We start from the raw sequence: 23,653 nt of genomic DNA, 5'->3' as shown, positions 1-23,653 counted from the left end.
GGAAAAAGAAGAATAAAATCTAAATCAATTCCACAGTAATAACAGTAAACTATAACAGTTTCGAGAAGACAGGAAAAAAGGCAAACATTAAATATCCTTAGAAAATGTGATTCAGCTAAATCCTGGTTGACGATCTATAAAGGTATACAAATGTGCAAGAAGAAATGGTTGAGGGACCTCCTTGGTGGTTCAGTGGTTAAGAATCTGCCTGACAATGCAGGGGACACGGGTTCGAGCCCTGGTCCGGGAAGATCCCACATGCCGTGGAGCAACTAAGCCCGTGAGCCACAACTACTGAGCCTGCACTCTAGAGCCCGTGAGCCACAACTACTGAAGCCTGCGTGCCTAGAGCCCGTTCTCCACAACGAGAAGTCACCGCAATGAGAAGCCCGCGCACCGCAACGAAGAGTAGACCCCGCTCGCTGCAACTAGAGAAAGCCCGCGCACAGCAACGAAGATCCAACGCAGCCAAAAATAAATAAATAAATTTATTTTAAAAAAAAAAGAATAGTTGAATACTATGATGATAATTAGTATGAAAGTATATTATGATAAACTCTTACAAATTTGAGAAATCCGCAACTATACTGACAATGATTGGGCCAATTTGCTTCTTCCAAAAAACTATTACTTCAGATGGTATAACTTAACAGTGCATATGTTTTGTCAGGGAGTACTTAAAATTGAAAATAGAAAATACAGTTTTTAAAGAACCAAATTCTAGTTTTGCTGATTTTCTCTATTGTTTTTCTATTTCCTAGTTCATAATTTCTACTCTAATCTTTATTATTTCCTTTCTTCTGCTCGCTTTGGGTTTACTCTGCTCTTGTTTTTTTCACTGTCTTAAAGTGGAAAGTTAGGTTATTGATTCCAGATTGTTTTTTTTTAATATAGGCATTTTAAAATGCATCATTTTAAAGCATCCATTTCCATACAATTGTTTTACCAATTATATATCAGACTCAGCATTTAATTAAATATGGTTTAATGCTAAGCAACAATTTGAGTACGTGAACTTTTATAGTTTAATTTTAAGTGAGGTATATAAAACATAATTTCTAATTTAAACATATAACTAATTTACACTCATTACTTCCTTCTGATTAACCTAAATTTAAGCTATATTTCTGTATTGCTGCTGAATTACTAAGAATTTTAGAGCTGAAACTTGAACTATACGAAATATAGGCTTCATTTCCAGTTTGATGTGGAAATGTTTTATTACAATTTTGGGTCTGATCAGTTATTTTAGAAAATGCAGTAGAGTTCTAGTTCCAACTGGTTTGCTAAATGCTTTTCTGAATGAAAAAAAATAGTTTGGTTCACAGTTGAGTAAAAAAATTTGAGTTCAGAAAATTATTATGGTTCATTTCCAATCTGATTCATGCTTGAGTTCAAGTTCTTGGCGTAATTTTACAAGCAAGTGGGCCAGAGCTCTGTTAGAAATTTTCTAGCCTGTGGAAAACATCCACCACAAAACTCCAGAAATTTTATGAAACCAAAGATAAATAATCAAACATTTATTACCTCCTCATTCTGCATTTAGACCTACCCAACATGCTAATCCATTATTTTCCTCTGCCAAACTTTCTCAATGAGTGAACTATACTTGCTACCACCACCTGAGTACCTTTTCCTTTGCTAGGCTCAAGCAGAGTGGCTTCTGCTCTTACCGCCCTTAAAAATATCTCATGACTTAAAAAAATCCCAGAGTTGGAAGGATCCTTGAGATTTCAAGTAGTCATTTAGTCTCCACAGAACAACAGGAAGAGAGTTCAATTCCTCTAAGGTTACCCATTCTATTAAAAAAAAAAATCTGTTAGAAAATTCTTTATTCTGATTCAAAGCCTACAACCCCCTAACATCCACCCACTAATTATTTCTAAATCTGCCTTCTGAAATTTCAAAGAAAAGCTCAGTTCTTCCTTATGACAGCCCTTTATTTATTTGAAAACAGAATAAAATCAGAGAAAACTGCTTCAGGTACTTTCCTGGTTTTCCAGTCACCTCAGTGCTTTTCTCTACTCTTCTTCCTATACTTTTATTTTCACTTCCTAAATTAATTTATTCCCTGAAGCGCAGTTCTTGATTCTGGTTGATTCTCTACATTCTTTTCCTAAGAGAACAAATTATTTCTATTTTGACTCCTTTATTTGGCTGACTCATCTGTTTGAATCACTTACCCAAACTGCCATCCTATATTTTCACTTGACTCCTGGCATGTTACATTCTCAACCTCGGATGAAACATGATAAAAAAAAATCTGATCATTTGCTCCCCCAATTTTGGTTCTCCCTCCCTCCCAGATGGCTCCAATTTCTGTAATACTTCCAAATTTCCCAGCTGCCTAGATTGAGAACCCTTAGATCATCGACAGCTCTTCTCTTCTTCCTTCCTACATGAAATTGGTTGAGTCCTGTTAATTCTTTCTTTGAAATGAGGACTGGTACTTCCCGGGTGGTGCACTGGTTAAGAATCCGCCTGCCAATGCAGGGGACACGGGTTCAAGCCCTGGTCCGGGAAGATTTCACATGCCGCGGAGCAACTAAGCCCCTATGCCACAACTACTGAGCCTGCGCTCTAGAGCCCTCGAGCCACAGCTACTGAGCCCGCGTGCTGCAACTACTGAAGCCCACGCTCCTAAAGCCCGTGCTCCGCAACACAAGCCACCGTAATGAGAAGCCCGCACACCGCAAGGAAGAGTAGTCCCCGCTCGACGCAAGACACAGCTAGATAAAGTCCCCGCAGACCAACGAAAACCCAACGCAGCAATCAATCAATCAATCAATAAATAAATGAGGTCTTCATTATCTCATGCTTCCCCAAATGCTCTGTAGTGCTGTCCTTTTACATTTTCCCCCATCCCATCATCTCAACATACAACCATAAGATTCATTTTCCTAAATAGAAGATTTCAGAATCATTTCCCTATTCAATTTTTTTTGATAGTTGACCAATGCCTAAACTTCTCAATATAATTTTTGTCTTTTGATTAGCTCAACTCTTAAAAATCCAACCTAATATCCTTTTTTTTTTTTTTTTTTTTGGCCACACCGCAGCATGTGGGATCTTAGTTCCCCGACCTGGGATCAAACCTGTTTCCCCAGCAGTGGAAGCATGGAGCCAGGGAATTCCCCAACCTAATATCTTTAACACTATCCACGGCAAACATCTGCCTCATGGTGCCTATAATGTGCAGTTTTCGTTATTGGATTCACAAAGATCTCTTTTTAAACTTAAAAAAAAAAAGTATGAAGTAGAACACAACACAGAAATGTGAAACGTAAAGGTACAGCATAATGCCTCTACCTATTAAATATCAGTAGTACCCCAGTGTGACAACCAAAAATGTCTCCAGATATTGTCAAATGTCCCTTGGGAGGCAAAATCACTCCCAGTTGAGAGCCACTGCTCCATTCACTTTCATTACTCATTCACTCATGGTGTTCCATGTTATGGCTATATCACATTTTTCCAGTCTACTACCACAAACAATGCTGTTATGAACATTCTTATACCAGTCTCCAGGAACACACTAGGCACATGCATTTATCTGTCTAAAATGGGAACTGCTGGGTCATTCAGCAGGCATACCTTTAACTTTTTTTTTTTTTCTGATAATGCTAGACCTTTTTCAAATAGGTTGTACCATATGAGTGCTCATGTTGTTATAAAACCTTCCCAAAAGACTAAGTATTATTCAAAATATTAAGAGACAGAACCAACTATAAAGATTTTCTACCTCCCAACCAATATGAGAATCCTTGTTCTTGTTATTTTCCCCCAGCCTCAGCTCCTCCTTTCCTTTTCTACCCTAGTCACAACTATCCTTCAAGTCCCAACTGAAGTCCACCTTTCTGTTGGGAGAACAGCGCTGTCCCCTATTGCTCTCCCCTTTCTCTAAACCGGAATAGCATTTATGGACCGTACTAGTCATTTTTTGTTAATAACGTGCTCCCGTAAAATGTAAGCTCTTTGGCAGCACGGAAGCTGCCTTTTATTTCTTCTTGGGTATCCCTTTCTGGCCTAGCAAAGTAATCTAGTTACACGCATACAAACGTTCAGTAAGTATACCTTGAATGAATGAGAGTAAACAAACTTCTCAATCTCCTGAGCTTTAAAGGAACTGAGATGTAAAAGAAAGTAACAGCCAGGAAACCTGAGTTCTAGTCTTGGCTCTCACACAAACTAGAATGTGAACTTCGCCAAGTGTTTTCTCCCCCTCTAGGCATTAGTTTCATCTGCAAAATTGGGTTAGAACAGATGACCTAAGAGGTCCCTTCCAGCGCTAGAATTCAGGAAGAGCACTGAACGTTATCAAATGAAGCTTGAGGATGAGACCAGGGTAGAGATGGGGGTGTCCCTCTGTTGTCGACTGGGTTGCTGGTGGTGGTAGGGTTTCACTTGTTTTCCCCTTGGAGCTCAAGAGAAATGGGGTGACGGCTGCTATCAGTCGCCAGGGCGGGGATCAGCAGGAACCGACGGCTGCAGGCCATCCCCGCTGTCAGGTGCCTACATACAGCTGCCGCATCACTGGATGGGGCGGAGCGGCTGAGTCCGCCCCGCGCCCGGCCTCCCAGAGAAGGCCGGCCGGGGATATGAGAAGCCTCAGGGGTGGCCATGGGCCAAGGGAGAGGGAAGTTCTCGACGCCCACTCGCTCACCCGGTTGGGATATTCCTTCTCCACACAGTCCCCACACATCGCGACGCAGTTAACGGGGAAGTCCCTCCGCTGCTTCCGGCAAGAGGAAACCTCGCGAGAGCTCAGAGAAAGTCGCCGCATGCGTCCAGAGTACTCACCTTGCAGTGTTGGGTCTTGGGAACTAATTCCAAGTCTCCGCCCCTTAGCAACTATTGTTAGGGCAGGGTCTGGTCTCCCAGACAACAACCGACAGCAAAGGGTAGGACTTTAGAAACCTTCCGAGAGAGAGGAAGGGACCGTGGGCCATATGGCAGGAAGGGGAAAGGGATCTTGGACCGAGCAAAGTTCCAATAGCCGCCTTCCTGAGTCTAGGCTGACAGAAAGCCAAGTCACAATACACAAGAAAGGGAATTGTTTTTTGCTGATTCAGCTTACTCCGTATATAAAGCTGAAATTACAATTTGGGTACCTTTCCATACCGTTTCTTAGGGCAGTGAGAGTGATAGTTCAGATCTTGGCAGGGGAATAAGCAATAAATGAAGTGTTTGGGAAGAGGCACTTATAGTTCTGCAGAGAATCTCCTGAAAACACAAAATGTTAATAATAAATGACCATTCCAGAGGCCTCTGGAGGACAAAGCAACGGGAAACGTGTTTCTATCTCTCTATGTATCTTCCTTTTCAGATGAGGAAACCAAGGAAACAGTGGTTAAAGGTCTTGTCTAGGGTAACAAAATTACTCAGTAGTCAGCCAGGACTAGACTCGGTTCCTACCGTGGGCTCAGCACCTTTTTAATACAGTAGCCAGTAGCCACGTGTGGCTATGAAGCACTTTTAATGTGGCAGATTGAACTGAGATGTGTTGTAAGTACATCCTGCACGCTAGATTTGTAAGAGTTAGTATAAACAAGGTAAACTATTTCAAAAGTAATTTTTATATTGATACATGTTGAAATAATTGGGCTAAAATATATTATTAAAATTAATTTCATCTGTTTCCTTTCATTAATCTGGCTACCAGAAAATTGAAAATTACACAAATTATATTTCTACTGGATGGGGCTGGTCTATGCAGTTCTCTCTTGATCCACTTTTAAATGTGTCATCTGTTTTTTTAAAATTATTCCATCAATTTTATTTAATTTTAATTTTAATTAATTTATTTTTGGCTGCGTTGGGTCTTCGTTGCTGCGTGCGGTTTTCTTCTAGTTGCGGCGAGCGGGGCCTACTCTTCGTTGCAGTGCATGGGCTTCTCATTGCAGTGGCTTCTCTTGTTGCGGAGCATGGGCTCTAGGTGCACGGGCTTCAGTAGTTGTGGTGCACAGGCTCAGTAGTTGTGGCGCATGGGCTTAGTTGCTCTGCATGTGGGATCCTCCCGGACCAGGGATCGAACCTGCATCCCCTGCATTGGCAGGCGGACTCCCAGCCACTACGCCACCAAGGAAGTCCTGTGTCATCTGTTTCTAAAGCCTAATGCAGACTTAATTTTACTAACCACTGTATCTGTTTTATTCAGTTCTATAGACATTTGTTGAGTGCCTTCACTGTGCAAGGAACGGTGGGAACAACAGAAAGATGAGAAAGACTTTGTCCTTTCCTACTCTCCAGATCTTCACAATAGAGTCTGAGAGATAAAATGAGCACAAATACCTATAATTACTGGCAGATTGTGTTATAAGAGCACAAAATGAAAAGACTACTTCCAGGTGGGGGATTGGGAAAGAGGAATTTGGGGCTTGAAGAATATGTAGGATTTCAAAAAGCAGAGAGTTTTAGTATACGAATTCCAGGTGGACAAATGCAAGGAGTTTGGATTTTACTCTGCATGTAACAGGGAGCCACTGAGAGTTTGAGCAGGAGAGTAATAACAGAACTGTGGTTTAGGAAGATTATTTTAGCAGCATTTTATTGGGATTGATTGGAACTGGAAGAAATTGGACATGGAAAGGCAGACCCTAACAGGAACCACAAGGGGGAGATGTATAGCTTTCTGCCTCATCACTAATAGAAAACATGCATAATTTAAAAAATTAAACAAATAGAAAATTACGCTGTAGTCAAAGATCTCAAAGAGTAGGTTTTTGGCATGAACTGATTTAATTTTCTGAGGCATGAAAGACAATCTATGTATTTACAAGCATCGTTTTTACCTTCCCAGAGTGATATAGTATCTTGTTACTAAAATGAGCAAGTGAATAAAAAGGTCATCTTATTCATAGGCACAAAAATTCAAGAGCTAATGGCTATCCACCCAGTGAAGTTCTCTGGGTATGTGTCATTCCTTCCATTGTCTCGAGGGAAGTGTGAAGTAGGAGTGGTGTCTTTACCTGGCCTCACCTGCCTGGGGTGAATGAATTAGCAGCAATCCTGGGTTGACCCTGTGAGCCCACGTGAGCCTGGCTGAAAGCAGGTACAACAGAGCTTCTGAAAGTTCAGGGCTGGCCTTTTTTTTTTTCAGTTCAGTAGCCAAGTTGGACTTTCTTCCCTTTATGGTTCTCATAGCTATTCAGGTTATAAACCCCGGCTTCTAAACACATGGCATTAAAAAGCAAGGGAGGGACTTCCCTGGTGGCACAGTGGTTAAGAATCCACCTGCCAATGCAGGGGACACAGGTTTGAGCCCTGGTCTGGGAAGATCCCACATGCCACCGAGCAACTAAGCCTGTGCGCCACAACTACTGAATCCTGGGCTCCTAGAGCCCAGGCTCTGCAACAAGAGAAGCCACGGCAATAAGAAGCCCGCGCACTGCAACGAAGAGTAGCCTCCACTGGCGGCAACTAGAGAAAGCCCGCGCGCAACAACGAAGACCCAACGCAGCCAAAAATAAATAAATAAATAAATTAAAAAAAAAAAAAAAGGGAATAGGATGAAGTGAGAGAGTAGCATTGACATATATACACTACCAAATGTAAAATAGATAGCTAGTGGGAAGCAGCTGCATTGCACAGGGAGATCAGATCTGTGCTGTGTGACCACCTAGAGGGGTGAGAGGGAGATGCAAGAGGGAGGGGATATGGGGATATATGTATAAATATAGCTGATTCACTTTGTTATACAGCAGAAACTAACACAACACTGTGAAGCAATTATACTCCAATAAAGATGTTAAAAAAAAAAAGCAACAGAATAGCTACTGTTTACTTTATTGTTTTCTTCAGCTCTCCTCACTTTCTTTTCACATACAAATGATCATTTCCATAATTAATTTTAATGATTTATGTCAAAATCTCTGATGTAGTAGCCTTTGGGGAAATATTATCCGCCAAATCTTACATGGATTGGGATGGATTTAATAATCAAAATGTAAGAGGGTTTTAGATATGCTTTTATCTTATTCTATTTCTAATGTGTGCCCCAAGGATATAGTAAGACTCAGAGCAGACTTTTGTTCTCTCTTACCTATGTCGACTCTGAGAGATGAAGGAGTTTGGAATTTCCAGAGAAGTCAAGGGAGTGAGGAAAGGGAAGTCAAGAGACTTCTGTTTTGTCCTGGAGAATGGCCAGCAGAGGAAGGGTTTGCTTCAAGGAAATTCAGGCACAAAATCCACAGGAGTCAAGAAGCTTGGGTAATTTTGACTTGGAATGGAGAAGGGGTACATAGATGCTGCATGGTATACTTGGGAAATAACATGATGATATAAAGTTAGAATTTTAGGGACTTCCTTGGTGGTCGAGTGGTTAAGACTTTGCCTTCCAATGCAGGGGGTGCGGTTCGATCCCTGGTTGGGGAGCTAAGATCCCACATGCCTCGCAGCCAAAAAACCAAAACATAAAACAGAAGTAATACTGTAACAAATTCAATAAAGACTTTTAAAAAAAGGTCCACATTAAAAAAAATCTTTAAAAAAATCAAAATAAATTAAATAAAGTTAAAATGTTAGATTCCAGTCCTAATTGTATCTTTTTTAAAAAAATTTAATTAATTTATTTATGGCTGTGTTGGGTCTTCGTTTCTGTGCGAGGGCTTTCTCTAGTTGCGGCAAGTGGGGGCCACTCTTCATCATGGTGCGCGGGCCTCTCACTATCGCGACCTCTTGTTGCAGAGCACAGGCTCCAGACGCGCAGGCTCAGCAATTGTGGCTCACGGGCCTAGTCGCTCCACGGCATGTGGGATCTTCCCAGACCAGGGCTCGAACCCGTGTCCCCTGCATTGGCAGGCAGATTCTCAACCACTGCGCCACCAGGGAAGCCCCTAATTGTATCTTAATAAAAGTAGGACCATAAGCAAGTCCACTTATTGGCTGGGCTTCGATGTTCTCATCTGTAAAATAATGACAATAATGAATATAACCACCTTACAGGGTTACTTTATAAAATGATACACAAATGTTTTAGATATATGAGTATATACATATGACTCAAGGGTGCTAAGAAAAAGAACTCTGGCCATAAGCACGAGGTTGTAGAAGAGAGGATATTAAATTAGGAAGAGGGGATTGGTAATGACTAATAGCCTGCCCAATGTGTGAATCTGTGTCTAGCTGAATCAGGTAATATGAGACTGTGTACTTTGACTAATTTGTACAAGGTGGTTTGTGTGCACTTGAAAAGACTGAGGGAACATGTTGGAGAGGACACCGTGGGGGAAGAATTGTGCTAGGGAGGGAGGGAAACCACAGGAGATGGGGAGAGAGCAAAAAGGCTCTTCCAGGAAGTTAGAAAGAGCTAGAAAGGCTCCTCCAGTCTTAGAAAGTTACCTAAAGGCACAAAGAGGCAGGAGCCTTCTGTGTAAGTGCTACTTTGGGTTCATACCTAATCAACAATTCCCAACCCTATTGCTGGTTCCTTGTACTTTTTTCTCTTGACAAAATCTTCTTTGAGAATTAATGAGAAAGTGTATACCAACATCTGAGAGAACTGAGGCATATATTTTTTAAAAATTTATTTATTTTTGGCTGCACTGGGTCTTCATTGCTGCGCGCAGGCTTTTTCTAGTTGTGGGGAGCGGAGGCTACTCTTCATTGCGGTGGCTTTTCTTGTTGCAGAGCACTGGCTCTAGGCACACGGGCTCAGTAGTTGTGGCGCGTGGGCTCCAGAGTGCAGGCTCAGTAGTTGTGGCACACAGGCTTAGTTGCTCCGTGGCATATGAGATCTTCCCAGACCAGGGCTCGAACCCGTGTCCCCAGAATTGGCAGGCGGATTCTTAACCACTGCACCACGAGGCAAGTCCCTTGAGGCATATTATTAAACAACTATGTAAGACAGTGCGAAGAATGTAACAGTTAGAATCAATCTCATGTCACTTTAAAAGCTCTGAGATTCCCTATTGCCTTCAGGATAAAGACCAAGTTCCTTACTACAACATTCAAAACCTTTTAAAATTTGGTCCCAGTCTACTTCTCTCACTTCATGTCCTGCTACTTCCCACATCTCCTTTTGCTGTCCATTCTTTGTTGTCACACATTTCCTATTTGTAGCCTCCCCCAATTTTTTTTTTCGCTTGTGGGATCCTGAGCAGGGATCTAACCCGGGGCCCCACCATTGGAAGCTCAGAGTCCTAACCACTGGACCACCAAGGAATTCCCTCCCCAAATTTCTCATGGCCCTACCGTACCAAATTCTTCCTAGTCTCCTTTCGAGCTTTTTGTATGCTGCTCCCTCTGCCCAGAATGGCCCTTTCTCTGCCTGTTGAAGTTATATTCAGTCTCTCAGACATGGTTCAAACATCACCTCTTCCAAGACTGGCTATTAGTTTCCTATAATCACACTTAATTCATTCTTCTATTATAGAAGGCACAGTCACCACTTGACTCTGAACTTCTTGAGAATGATGCCTGTTTCCCAGCTCCTAGCATTGTGCCTGACAGATAGTAGGTACTCAGTAATGTTTTCTGATTGGTTGCAAAAGCTGAACACACAGTTTCACCCAACCTACCTTACCCCCAATTTCATGGCCCAAAGCAGCCACCATTTCACCTGTCTCATTTAGACTTCACTCTGTTCACTCCAGGTCATTTGCTTTCAAAGATTTTAAAAAGTGAGAAGGAAAACAAATTTTTTTTAGGAGAAGGAGCTTTGGTTTAAAAAAAAATTAAATCCAATATCCTCTTCTTCAGTTACTCACCAAGAATTTATTGCTAAGTCATATGTTCATGCTGTGCCCACCAAAAGGAAGATTCCGCCTAAGGAGCAGATGCCTCAACAAAGAGAGCAAACTACCCTAATATCATTCAATTTAACACCTCATTGTTCTCTAGGAAATGATCTGTAAACTTAGAGTTCAGTTTGTCACCTCATTCCTAGAGATTTAACAATGTCTTTTCTGACTTCAGTTGATTCTATACACTACTTTTTCTGTTATAGGTAATTTGATCCATAATGGTTGGTTGATTTGGGTTGAAGGGAGTAGGTGACTCTTCTACCAGTGTGGTTTCTTTGTCCTTTCTCACTAATTCAGTTAATACTTGAGATGCTTACATCAAAGAATCTTCCATCACAAAATTTTAAATGGTGTTCAAAATGTAAATACACCTGGAAGAAGTAATATTATAACATTAAAGCTCAGGGATTCAATTTGATTCAATTCATATAATGTTTGGCGTACCCGTTCCTACCTGCCTTCAAACAGCTTACAATCTGGGGGGAAAGAAATCCCAATTATCACAATATAGTGTAATAATTGCTCTTAGGGATGCTATTAGGGCCCAGAGAAAGGGCAAGCATTTCAACATGGGAGAGGTTGGAGAGAGAAGGGACACAGTGTCAGCAAAGATTTTCCAGAAGAGTTGATATTTCATCAGACTTAAGCATTGGTGGACATTAGCAGCTGTTGGGCAGGGTGTTCTCAAGACAGGGGGAAAAACATGTGCAAAGATACAGAGGAATGGGAAAACAAGTTTGGAAGGCTGGTGTATAAAGTAGGTAGCATTCAAGTGAAGGATAAAGTTTTAACCCTTAAGTCAGGGGCGGCTGACTTTATAATTATGCATAACACAGCCCTGGTGGAAGTTAACATGTAATAAAAAGAATTTTTTTTCTTATTTCTTGGCCGTGTTCCGCGACATGCGGGATCTTAGTTCCCCCACCATGGATCAAACCCTCGCCCCCTGCAGTGGAAGTGTGGAGTCTTAACCACTGGCCCGCCAGGGAAGTCCCTGTAATGAATTTTTAAATTGCTTACCATTTTTCCTAATATATATCAGCATCATGTTTTCCACCAATGTGGTTGTGTGAAGACATACAGATGTGGATTCACATCCTAGCTCTGGCCCTTATTAGCTGTGACACATTGAGCAAGGTACTTAACTTCTCTTTGCCTTTTTCCTCATCTGCAAACTGGGAATACATCTACCTCATCTAGTTGCTGAGTGAATTAAAGGAGATAATCTACTTAGCACAGGGTCTGATATATGTACTAAGTATTCAATACATGTTAGCTATATCGATGAAAATGAGTCCAGAGAATCTAATAAAGATATAAGAACAAGTGGGTGGTAATCAAGGTATCGTAATTAACTGGAGCCCCAGAGAACCCCAGAGGTAGAAGGACTCTCAAGAAGTTATCTAATATAGAACTCTGCATCTAAGAAGATCAATGCTTAAATCAACAGTATTGGGCCCTGCCTGGTATCAAAGGCCCTAAATATATTTGAGGAAAGATGGGGTGGGAGAATAGAATAAATAAAACCTCAAGCAGAAAGAGGGGAATGAGTGAGAAAGGGAAAAGGAAGCCAAATGATTGGACAAAGGGGATGGGAAATACATTTCAGTAGCACATCTGCCATTAGCTGCCTATTTCTGGCTTAAATTTTCCGAAACAGATGGTGACTCTATTTGAGATAATGAAATGAAAGGTTTGGGAACTCTACGAGGTAATATATTCAATACTCCCAGAGAGGTCTAGGTATAAAAATATCCTAAGTAGAAGGAAGAAGGGCATCTCTGGGAATGTTTCGGAGTCATCTTTTCCAAGGAGCTCTTCCTCAAACTCTGGAGAACATTTAGAGACTCCCTAGATAGATTACTATGTTTAGTAAGACTGCTGATGTCAGGAGGGGCTGAGAGATTGCTACCTGATAGAAGGGGAAATGCTAGGACAAAGGTGTACAGATGAAATCTGCCTGAGAACCAAATTTTAGAAAAGTAATCCAGGGCAAACTTCCTTGCATTATTCCGTGCAAAAACAGATAAATGCTGCCTGACGCTGGTCACCTACTTGGCAGGAGGCATTTTAGTAAGCCCCAAACCATCAGTAGTTTGAATGAAATGGTTTTCCTTCCAGGAACTTTTCAATATGCCCCCATACCCCCATGTGATTTTGACTTGATGCTCTTTGGTAATATGACTCTTCATTACATATTTACTCCTGAGAGATGATTCTGTCCTAATTATTTCTTTCCCACATGTCTTTCATTTTTCAGTTTGTGTTTTAGTTTATTTTTGGAGCCTAAGCTATCATGACTGCCTGCTGCCTTTTTCTGTTCTTAGCCCTTCTTCCTTTTCCTCCTTTGGTTATTGGTAGTTTAGCAGGGATGATACTAAACGGGAGGCAGATATTAATTAAGCAAAGCAAGTCAAGCAAATCAGAACTTCCAAATATTTTGTTTCAGGTTAGTTAGTCCCAGCAGCATCTTCTTAGATGTGGTTTTACTTTGATGTGAGTTATATAAAGCCTCTGGTTGGAGCTGTCAGCTTTCTTCTGTGTGGCGTTATGACAGAACAATGGAAAGAGGATGCAGTCAAGATAGAGGGCAAGGACATTCCTAAGTAACAGGCAACAAGGCAGAATCGTATGCCAGAGGCCACGACCTAACCCTCACCAAAACCTTGAGGAAATTTTTTGATGTAAATATCTCTTTCTAGGGTCACAGAGAATTTTGTCTTCCTGCCAGAATCATAATTGGATGAATTTATAGCTTTTGTCAGTTCACTCCTAGCCCAAGTTTCACTGCTAAATAACAGTGAAGACATCATCATGATGAACAAACAATTTTTAGAGTATATTATATGTAAGACACTGGCCAGGCACCAGGTGAACAAAGAGGGAGAATACATGATTTTTACTCAGAGGATTTACTGTCTTGAGGAGATAAGGCATGTGCACTTAAATACATACATTCACTTTAACAAACAAAGAAACAAAACCTTCCAAACAATACATACTGAGTGCCGAATGAGTAATATATAAGTAGCTGATCATATGCCTCAGTTTGTCCCAGTTTATGCCTGTTGTTCCAGAGTAATTGTGTCCCCTGTAACTCTCAAACATCACAGTTTAGATGGTAAATTAAACTGTGTATAGACCAGTGGTCTAAGAACTAAGGGGAGGGAGTCATTATGTCTATGGCTAAGGAACTTGGTGGGGAGTTCATGGAACTGGCAGAACCCGAGCTGGGCCTTGAAGGAAGAGTTAGGGCAGAGGCAAGAAGAGAGCGTTCTACAGGAGAATATCAAGAACAAAGGTACCACCACGGATGTGGGAATAAAGACAGCCATGGCCCAGATTCCGGGGATACCATTCACATTATGTTTCTGTGAATGGTGCCCTCTGGGTTGTGCAAGTGTTGGCTCTAAGGATATGTCTTATTTGGGGAGCAATTGGAAGATTGCTGTAGTTGGAGAAGAGAATTTGTGTAGAGGATTTGTGTGAGGTAAGAATAGAAGCAAACAAAAAACAGAGTGTGGAGAATATTAAATGCTAGATCAAGAAATTTAAGTTTTATCCTGTGGTGGGTTGGAATTTAACTGAAGAGTTTTGAGCAGGAAATAATACCTACAACAAAATGGTTTTGGAAGATTAATATTCCCAAGTAAAATGTTCAGTGTACTGAAAGGAGAAGAAAGAAGGAGAAGAACTTGTTTCAGAAGTGTTGGAAACACCCAAGAGAGACGTGATAAGAGTATATAGTGGCGGCAGTAGAAAGGAATATGAGGAGACGGATTTGAGAGAGTTTGCAAAGACAGGATTGATAGTGTGTTGGTAACTGGGTAATGATGCAAGGAGAGGGAACAATCAAGAGTGACTCAAGATTTAGAACCTGAGTACTGAGAAAATGATAGGATCATTGATGAATGTGGCAGAGTTGAGAGAAGTTAGCTTTTTGGGGAGCTTTTTGTGGGGATAGAGGAGCTCTCCTCCAGACATGGTGAGTTTGAGATATCCATTTGGAAGTGCCCAACAGGAAGTATTAAATTGGAGCTGAGACAGGTAGTGATGGCTAGAGATATGGATTTAGGAACTCTGTGGAGTGTTGAATAATTGAATGAAAAAGTTTTCTCCTTCAAGATCAGAAATAGCAGACAGCCCAAATTATCACTTGGGTTGCAATTATATTTTGTAGAGTAGGAAGGAATACAACTTGCCAAGATTGCAGAATAGAGATCCCAGAGGTGGAAGGAAACAGAACAGTGTGTAGTCAAGAGGACCAAAGGAAAAGAAAGTTTCAAGCTTGAGAGGTTGATTTACAGAACCAAACGTTGGTCAAGGAGGAGGTCAAGGAGGACTAAGACTGAGAAAATTCATAGTTTTTGGTGGTGAGGATTAAATGGTTCTTTGGAGTTTATGATTTTATTGTAATTGTGGAAATGGGCTCCATGTTATAAGGGTTAAGGCATGAGAGATGATGATTCAAGGGACATAATAAATTAAGGTTGATCTTGTGAGAAATTTGGCAGTAAAGGGAGGAAAAAACTATGACGAAAGTTCAAGGATAAGCCAGGATTAAGGAAGGATTTTTTAAAAGAATATGATAAGGAATTTATGTTCTGTGTTAGACTGTAGATAGCACTTTATTTGCTTAGAATACATTCTGATTTTTAAAAACTGCTCATAGTACCTTTCTTCCTCTGAATTCCAAGCAAGAAGCTTACTAGAGCAAGGGAGGAAGAAAATATAGATAGGAAGAGAACTAGTAAGAATTCAACAGTTAGTCATCAACAGGTGATGAAAATGGACCTAATCCCTTCCACATAGACGGGACCCCTTTCTGTTCAGGCAGAAACTATATGTATCTGTAGCTGGGGCAGACATTTAAGTTAGGAGAGGATAGCTCTAAAATACCAAGGAGGTTTTGTTTTGTTTTGTTTTGTGTTTTTGAGGGTTCTCTAAATCCCCCGGTCAACCCCCAGTTAAAAACCTTCAGCCTTCAACAAATTCCCATTGGCAACTGAATTAGGTATAGGCTCCTCACCCTGGCTTTTAAAGCCAGCCACAGTATGGCGTTGGCTTCCCTTTTCTGTCTTAATAGTCACAATTTCCTTATATTCAAACTGATTTACAGCCATGAAAAAGAGAGAGTCACTTTGTCTTTCTATCTGGAGTGGCCACGTGAAATTTCTCTGTGAAAACAACAGGGGCTTCCCACAGAAAGGAAGGTACAAGAAGGTGTGGGGTCATTTTCCATGTCCTGTTCAATGTGATCTTGCTATCTGAACCCTTCCCCAAAATATTTTGTTTGTAATTTGTATAGGGCATTTACCAGAGTCTGCATTACATTAGAGTCATTTGTGTGCTTTTCCTATCTCCACCCTACGAGAGTGAATGCAGTCCTAGGACAAAAATCATATGTCCTCATCTTTGATCCTCTCCAGGGTCTAGTACTATGCCTTGCACTTGGGGCATTCAATACATTAAAAAAAAAATTCCCTGACTGTATTGAAAAGAGGTCATGGACCCTTAAATAACTCTGCCTTTGCCCACCACCTCTCAGCATGTCCTTACCTGATCCCATGAAGATGCAAATGTTTTTATTTTTCATGAAGCAACTGCATGTCCTTTACATGGCTATCATGACATTATACGTTGAATTATAAATAAATTATAAAGATTATAATTATTAATTATAAAGACAGAAACTTTCTATTGTTTAACCTAGTGTGTACGTCATGTACAACTTAAGGATTTATGTACATAGCTCTTGATAAATGTTTTAAAATAATAATTTTAATGATAAATACATTTGCAGAGGGTTGTTTTACAAATCATGTTCTTGTTTAAAATTGAGGTATAATTGACATATAACATTCTATCAGTTTCAGGTGTATAACAATGTTTTGATATTTGCATATCACATATACATATATACAAATATATATATTGGTATATATTTGTATAACAATATTTGTATATATTGTGAAATGATCACCACAATAAGTCTAGTTAAAATCTGTCACCATATATAGTTACCAAATTTTTTATTTATTATTTTTTTAATATCTTTATTGGAGTATAATTGCTTTACAATGGTATGTTAGTTTCTGCTTTATAACAAAGTGAATCAGCTATACATATACATATATCCCCATATCTCCTCCCTCTTGCATCTCCCTCCCATCCTCCCTATCCCACCGCTCTAGGTGGTCACAAAGCACCGAGCTGATCTCCCTGTGCTATGTGGCTTCTTCCCACTAGCTATCTATTTTACATTTGGTAGTGTATATATGTCCTTGCCCTCTCTCACTTTGTCCCAGCTTGCCCTTCCCCCTCCCCATGTCCTCAAGTCCATTCTCTACATCTGCGTCTTTATTCCTGTCCTGCCCTTAGGTCTTCAGAACCATTTTTTTTTTTTGATTCCATATATATGTGTTAGCATACGGTATTTGTTTTTCTCTTTCTGACTTACTTCACTCTGTATGACAGACTCTAGGTCCATCCACCTCACTACAAATAACTCAATTTCGTTTCTTTTTATGGCTGAGTAATACTCCATTGTACATATGTGCCACATCTTCTTTATCCATTCATCTGTCGATGGACATTTAGGTTGCTTCCATGTCCTGGCTATTGTAAATAGAGCTGCAATGAACATTGTGGTACATGACTCTTTTTTTTTTTTTTTTAATTTATTTATTTATTTTTGGCTGTGTTGGGTCTTCGTTTCTGTGCGAGGGCTTTCTCTAGTCGCAGCGAGTGGGGGCCAGTCTTCATCGCGGTGCGCAGGCCTCTCACTGTTGTGGCCTCTCTTGTTGCGGAGCACAGGCTCCAGACGCGCAGGCTCATTAGTTGTGGCTCACGGGCCTAGTTGCTCCGCAGCATGTGGGATCTTCCCAGACCAGGGCTCGAACCCGTGTCCCCTGCATTGGCAGGCAGATTCTTAACCACTGTGCCACCAGGGAAGTCCCTGCATGACTCTTTTTGAATTATGGTTTTCTCAGGGTATGTGCCCAGTAGTGGGATTGCTGGGTCGTATGGCAGTTCTATTTTTAGTTTTTTAAGGAACCTCCATACTGTTCTCCATAGTGGCTGTATCAATTTACATTCCCACCAACAGTGCAACAGGGTTCCCTTTTCTCCACACTCTCTCCAGCATTTATTGTTTGTAGATTTTTTGATGATGGCCATTCTGCCTGGTGTGAGGTGATACTTCATTGTAGTTTTGATTTGCATTTCTCTAATGATTAGTGATGTTGAGCATCCTTTCATGTGTTTGTTGGCAATCTGTATATGTTCTTTGGAGAAATGTCTATTTAGGTCTTCTGCCCTTTATTGGATTGCGTTGTTTGTTTTTTTGATATTGAGCTGCATGAGCTGCTTGTAAATTTTGGAGATTAATCCTTTGTCAGTTGCTTCATTTGCAAATATTTTCTCCCATTCTGAGGGTTGTCTTTTCGTCTTGTTTATGGTTTCCTTTGCTGTGCAAAAGCTTTTAAGTTTCATTAGGTCCCATTTGTTTATTTTTGCTTTTATTTCCACTTCTTTAGGAGGTGAGTCAAAAAGGATCTTGCTGTGATTTATGTCATAGAGTGTTCTGCCTATGTTTTCCTCTAAGAGTTTGATAGTGTCTGGCCTTACATTTAGGTCTTTCATCCATTTGGAGTTTATTTTTGTGTATGGTGTTAGGGAGTGTTCTAATTTCATTCTTTTACATGTAGCTGTCCAGTTTTCCCAGCACCAGTTATTGAAGAGGCTCTCTTTTCTCCATTGTATATTCTTGCCTCCTTTATCAAACATAAGGGGACCATAGGTGCGTGGGTTTATCTCTGGGCTTTCTATCCTGTTCCATTGATATTTCTGGTTTTGTGCCAGTACCATACTGTCTTGATTACTGTAGCTTTGTAGTATAGTCTGAAGTCAGAGAGTGTGATTCCTCCAGCTCCGTTTTTCTTTCTCAAGATTGCTTTGGCTATTCCGGGTCTTTTGTGTTTCCATACAAATTGTGAAATTTTTTGTTCTAGTTCTGTGAAAAATGCCATTGGTAGTTTGATGGGATTAGTTTGATGGGTAGTTGATAGGGATTACATTGAATCTGTAGATTGCTTTGGGTAGTATAGTCATTTTCACAATGTTGATTCTTCCAATTCAAGAACATGGTATATCTCTCCATCGGTTTGTATCATCTTTAATTACTTTCATCAGTGTCTTATAGTTTTCTGCATACAGGTCTTTTGTCTCCTTAGGTAGGTTTATTCCTAGGTATTCTATTCTTTCTGTTACAATGGTAGATGGGAGTGTTTCCTTAATTTCTCTTTCAGATTTTTCATCATTAGTGTATAGGAATGCAAGAGATTTCTGTGCATTAATTTTGTATCCTGCTACTTTACCAAATTCATTGATTAGCTCTAGTAGTTTTCAGATAGCATCTTTAGGATTCTCTATGTATAGTTTCATGTCATCTGCAAACAGTGACAGCTTTACTTCTTCTTTTCCAATTTGGATTCCTTTTATTTCTTTTTCTTCTCTGATTGCTGTGACTAGGACTTCCAAAACTATGTTGAATAATAGTGGTGAAAATGGACAACCTTGTCTTGCTTCTGATCTTAGAGGAAATGCTTTCAGTTTTTCACCACTGAGAATGATGTTGGCTGTGGGTTTGTCATATATGGCCTTTATTATGTTGAGGTAAGTTCCCTCTATGCCTACCTTCTGGAGGGTTTTTATCATAAATGGGTGTTGAATTTTGTCAAAAGCTTTTTCTGTGTCTACTGAGACGATCATATGGTTTTTCTCTTCAGTTTGTTAATATGGTGTATCACAATGATTGCTTTGTGTCTATTGAAGAATCCTTGCATTCCTGGGATAAACCCCACTTGATCATGGTGTATGATGCTTTTAATGTGCTGCTGGATTCTGTTTGCTAGTATTTTGTTGAGGAGTTTTGCATCTATGTTCATCAGTGAAATTGGTCTGTAGTTTTCTTCTTTGTGACTTCTTTGTCTGGTTTTGGTATCAGGGTGATGGTGGCCTCATAGAATGAGTTTGGGAATGTTCCTCCCTCTGCTATATTTTGGAAGAGTTTGAGAAGGATAGGTGTTAGCTCCTCTCTAAATGTTTGATAGAATTCGCCTGTGAAGCCATCTGGTCCTGATCTTTTGTTTGTTGGAAGATTTTTAATCACAGTTTCAATTTCAGTGCTTGTGATTGGTCTGTTTATATTTTCTATTTCTTCCTGGTTCAGTCTTGGAAGGTTGTGCTTTTCTAAGAATTTGTCCATTTCTTCCAGGTTGTCTATTTTATTGGCGTGTAGTTGCTTGTAGTAATCTCTCATGATCCTTTGTATTTCTGCAGTGTCAATTGTTACTTCTCCTTTTTCATTTCTAATTCTATTGATTTGAGTCTTCTCCCTTTTTTTCTTGATGAGTCTGGCTAATGGTATATCAATTTTGCTTATCTCCTCAAAGAACCAGATTTAGTTTTATTGATCTTTGCTATTGTTTCCTTCATTTCTTTTTCATTTATTTCTGATCTGATCTTTATGATTTCTTTCCTTCTGTTAACTTTGGGGTTTTTTTGTTTTTCTTTCTCTAATTGCTTTAGGTGTAAGGTTAGGTGGTTTACTTGAGATGTTTCTTGTTTCTTGAGGTAGGATTGTATTGCTATAAACTTCCCTCTTATAACTGCTTTTGCTGTATCTTATAGGTTTTGGGTCGTCATGTTTTCATTGTCATTTGTTTCTAGGTATTTTTTGATTTCCACTTTGATTTCTTCAGTGATCTCTTGTTATTTAGTAGTGTATTGTTTAGCATCCATGTGTTTGTATTTTTTACAGATTTTTTTCCTGTAATTGATATCTAGTCTCATAACGTTGTGGTTGGAAAAGACACTTGATATGATTTCAATTTTCTTAAATTTACCAAGGCTTGATTTGTGACCCAAGATATGATCTATCCTGGAGAATGTTCCATGAGCACTTGAGAAGAAAGTGTATTCTGTTGTTTTTGGATGGAATGTCCTATAAATATCAATTAAGTCCACCTTGTTTAATGTATCATTTAAAGCTTGTGTTTCCTTATTTATTTATTTTTTGGATGATCTGTCCAGTGGTGAAAGTGGGGCGTTAAAGTCCCCTACTATGATTGTGTTACTCTCGATTTCCCCTTTTATGGCTGTTAGCATTTGCCTTATGTATTGAGGTGCTCCTATGTTCTGTGCATATATATTTATAATTGTTATATCTTCTTCTTGGATTGATCCCTTGATCATTATATAGTGTCCTTCTTTGTCTCTTGTAATAGTCTTTATTTTAAAGTCTAGTTTGTCTGATATGAGAATTGCTACTCCAGCTTTCTTTTGATTTCCATTTGCATGGAATATCTTTTTTCATCCCCTCACTTTCAGTCTGTATGTGCCCCTAGGTCTGAAGTGGGTTCTCTTATAGACAGCATACATACAGGTTTTGTTTTTGTATCCATTCAGCCAGTCTATGCCTTTTGGTTGGAGCATTTAATCCATTTACATTTAAGGTAGTTATCGATATGTATGTTCCTATTACCATTTTCTTAATTGTTTTGGGTTTGTTATTGTAGGCCTTTTCCTTCTTTTGTGTTTCCTGCCTAGAGAAGTTCCCTTAGCATTTGTTGTAAAGCTGGTTTGGTGGTGCTGAATTCTCTTAGCTTTTGCTTGTCTGTAAAGCTTTTGATTTCTCCTTCAAATCTGAATGAGATCCTTGCTGGGTAGAGTATTCTTGGTTGTAGGTTTTTCCGTTTCATCACTTTAAATATGTCCTATCACTCCCTTCTGGCTTGCAGAGTTTCTGCTGATGGATCAGCTGTTAACCTTATGGGGATTCCCTTGTATGTTATTTGTTGCTTTTCCCTTGCTTCTTTTAGTGTTTTTTCTTTGTATTTAATTTTTGATAGTTTGATTAATATGTGTCTTGGCATGTTTCTCCTTGGATTTATCCTGTATGGGACTCTCTGCACTTCCTGGACTTGATTGTCTATTTCCTTTCTCATATTAGGGAAGTTTTCAACTATAATCTCTTCAAATATTTTCTCAGACCCTTTCTTTTTCTCTTCTTCTTCTGGGACCCCTATAATCCGAATGTTGGTGCATTTAATGTTGTCCCAGAGGTCTCTGAGGCTGTCCTCAATTCTTTTCATTCTTTTTTCTTTATTCTGATCTGTGGTAGTTATTTCCACTATTTTATCTTCCAGGTAACTTATCCGTTCTTCTGCCTCAGTTATTCTGCTATTGATTCCTTCTAGAGAATTTTTAATTTCATTTATTGTGTTGTTCATCATTGTTTGTTTGCTCTTTAGTTCTTCTAGGTCCTTGTTAAACGTTTCTTGTATTTTCTCCATTCTGTTTCCAAGATTTTGGATCATCTTTACTATCATTACTCTGAATTCTTTTTCAGGTAGACTGCCTATTTCCTCTTCATTTGTTTGGTCTGGTGGGTTTTTACCTTGCTCCTTCATCTGCTGTATGTTTCTTTGTCTTCTCATTTTGCTTAACTTACTGTGTTTGGGGTCTCCTTTTCACAGGCTTCAGGTTCGTAGTTCCTGTTGTTTTTGGTGTCTGCCCTCAGTGGGTAAGGTTGGTTCAGTGTGTTGTGTAGGCTTCCTGGTGGAGGGGACTGCTGCCTGTGTTCTGGTGGATGAGGCTGGATCTTGTCTTTCTGGTGGGCAGGATCATGTCCGTTGGTGTGTTTTGGGGTGTCTGTGACCTTATTATGATTTTAGGCAGCCTCTCTGCTAATGGGTAGGGTTGTGTTCCTGTCTTGCTAGTTGTTTGGCTTAGGGTGTCCAGCACTGTAGCTTGCTGGTCATTGAGTGGAGCTGGGTCTTAGCGTTGAGATGGAGATCTCTGGGAGACCTTTCACTGTTTGATATTATGGAGAGCTGGGAGTTCTCTGGTGGACCAATGTCCTGAACTCCGCTCTCCCACCTCAGAGGCACAGGCCTGACACCCGGCCGGAGCACCAAGACCCTGTCAGCCACATGGCCAGGTACGTGGGGGAGTTTCTTGCCTTTTGGGAAGTCTGAGGTCTTCTGCCAGCATTCAGTAGGTGTTCTGTAGGAGTTGTTCCACATGTAGATGTATTTCTGATGTATTTGTGGGGAGGAAGGTGATCTCCACCTCCTACTCCTCCGCCATCTTGAAGGTCTCCCCCAAATGTTTTTCTTGTGATGAGAACTTTTAAGATCTACTCTCAGGGCTTCCATGGTGGCACAGTGGTTAAGAACCCACCTGCCAATGCAGGGGACACAGGTTTGAGCCCTGGTCCAGGGCGATCCCACATGCCAAGCAGCAACTAAGCCTGTGCACCACAACTACTGAGCCCGTGTGCCACAACTACTGAAGCCTGTGCACCTAGAGCCAATGCTCTGCAACAAGAGAAGCCACCGCAATGAGAAGCCCACACACCACAATGAAGAATAGCCCCCAGTCGCCACAACTAGAGAAAGCCCATGCACAGCAACAAAGACCCAATGCAGCCAGAAGTAAAATAAAAATTAAAATTAAAAAAGATCTACTCTCTTAGCAACTTTCAAATATGCAAAACAGTATTATTAACTATAGTCACCATGCTGTACATTACATCCCCAGGACTTATTTACTTTATAACTGAAAGTTTGTACCTTTTGATCATGTTCACCCATTTGTCCCACCCCCTACCTCCACCTCTGGCAGCCAATCTGTTCTCTGTATCTATGATCTTGTTTTTTCTGTTTCTTTGTTTTAAGATTCCACATATGAGATCACACAGTAGTTATCTTCTTTGTCTGACTTATTTCACTTAGCATAATGCCCTCAAGGTCCATCCATATTGTCACAAATGGATTTCATTCTTTTTTATGGCTGAAAAATATTCCATATTTCTTTATCCATTCATCCATTGATGGACACTGTTA

At 40.2% G+C, this 23,653-nt stretch overlaps 1 protein-coding gene across 7 annotated transcripts in view; it reads right to left on the bottom strand.

Annotated features, from left to right (window-relative positions):
* Positions 1 to 4,792, bottom strand: part of CHURC1 (churchill domain containing 1) — a 29,702-nt gene extending 24,910 nt beyond the window's left edge. For all 7 annotated transcript variants that reach the window (XR_009007800.1, XR_009007801.1, XM_057544788.1 and 4 more), the window contains exon 1: positions 4,664 to 4,792. Coding sequence is in view for 5 of the 7 variants with exons in the window: in XM_057544788.1 (XP_057400771.1) it covers positions 4,664 to 4,783 (120 nt within the window). In the remaining 2 variants the exon portion in view is untranslated. The remainder of the gene's footprint in view (positions 1 to 4,663) is intronic.
* Between the last annotated feature and the right edge of the window lie 18,861 nt (positions 4,793 to 23,653).

This window comes from Balaenoptera acutorostrata, chromosome 3 (assembly GCF_949987535.1).
Source record: "Balaenoptera acutorostrata chromosome 3, mBalAcu1.1, whole genome shotgun sequence".
NCBI classification, from domain to species: domain Eukaryota; kingdom Metazoa; phylum Chordata; class Mammalia; order Artiodactyla; family Balaenopteridae; genus Balaenoptera; species Balaenoptera acutorostrata.
Note: the sequence above shows the minus strand (reverse complement) of the source record. Positions and strands in the feature narration are given on the sequence as shown.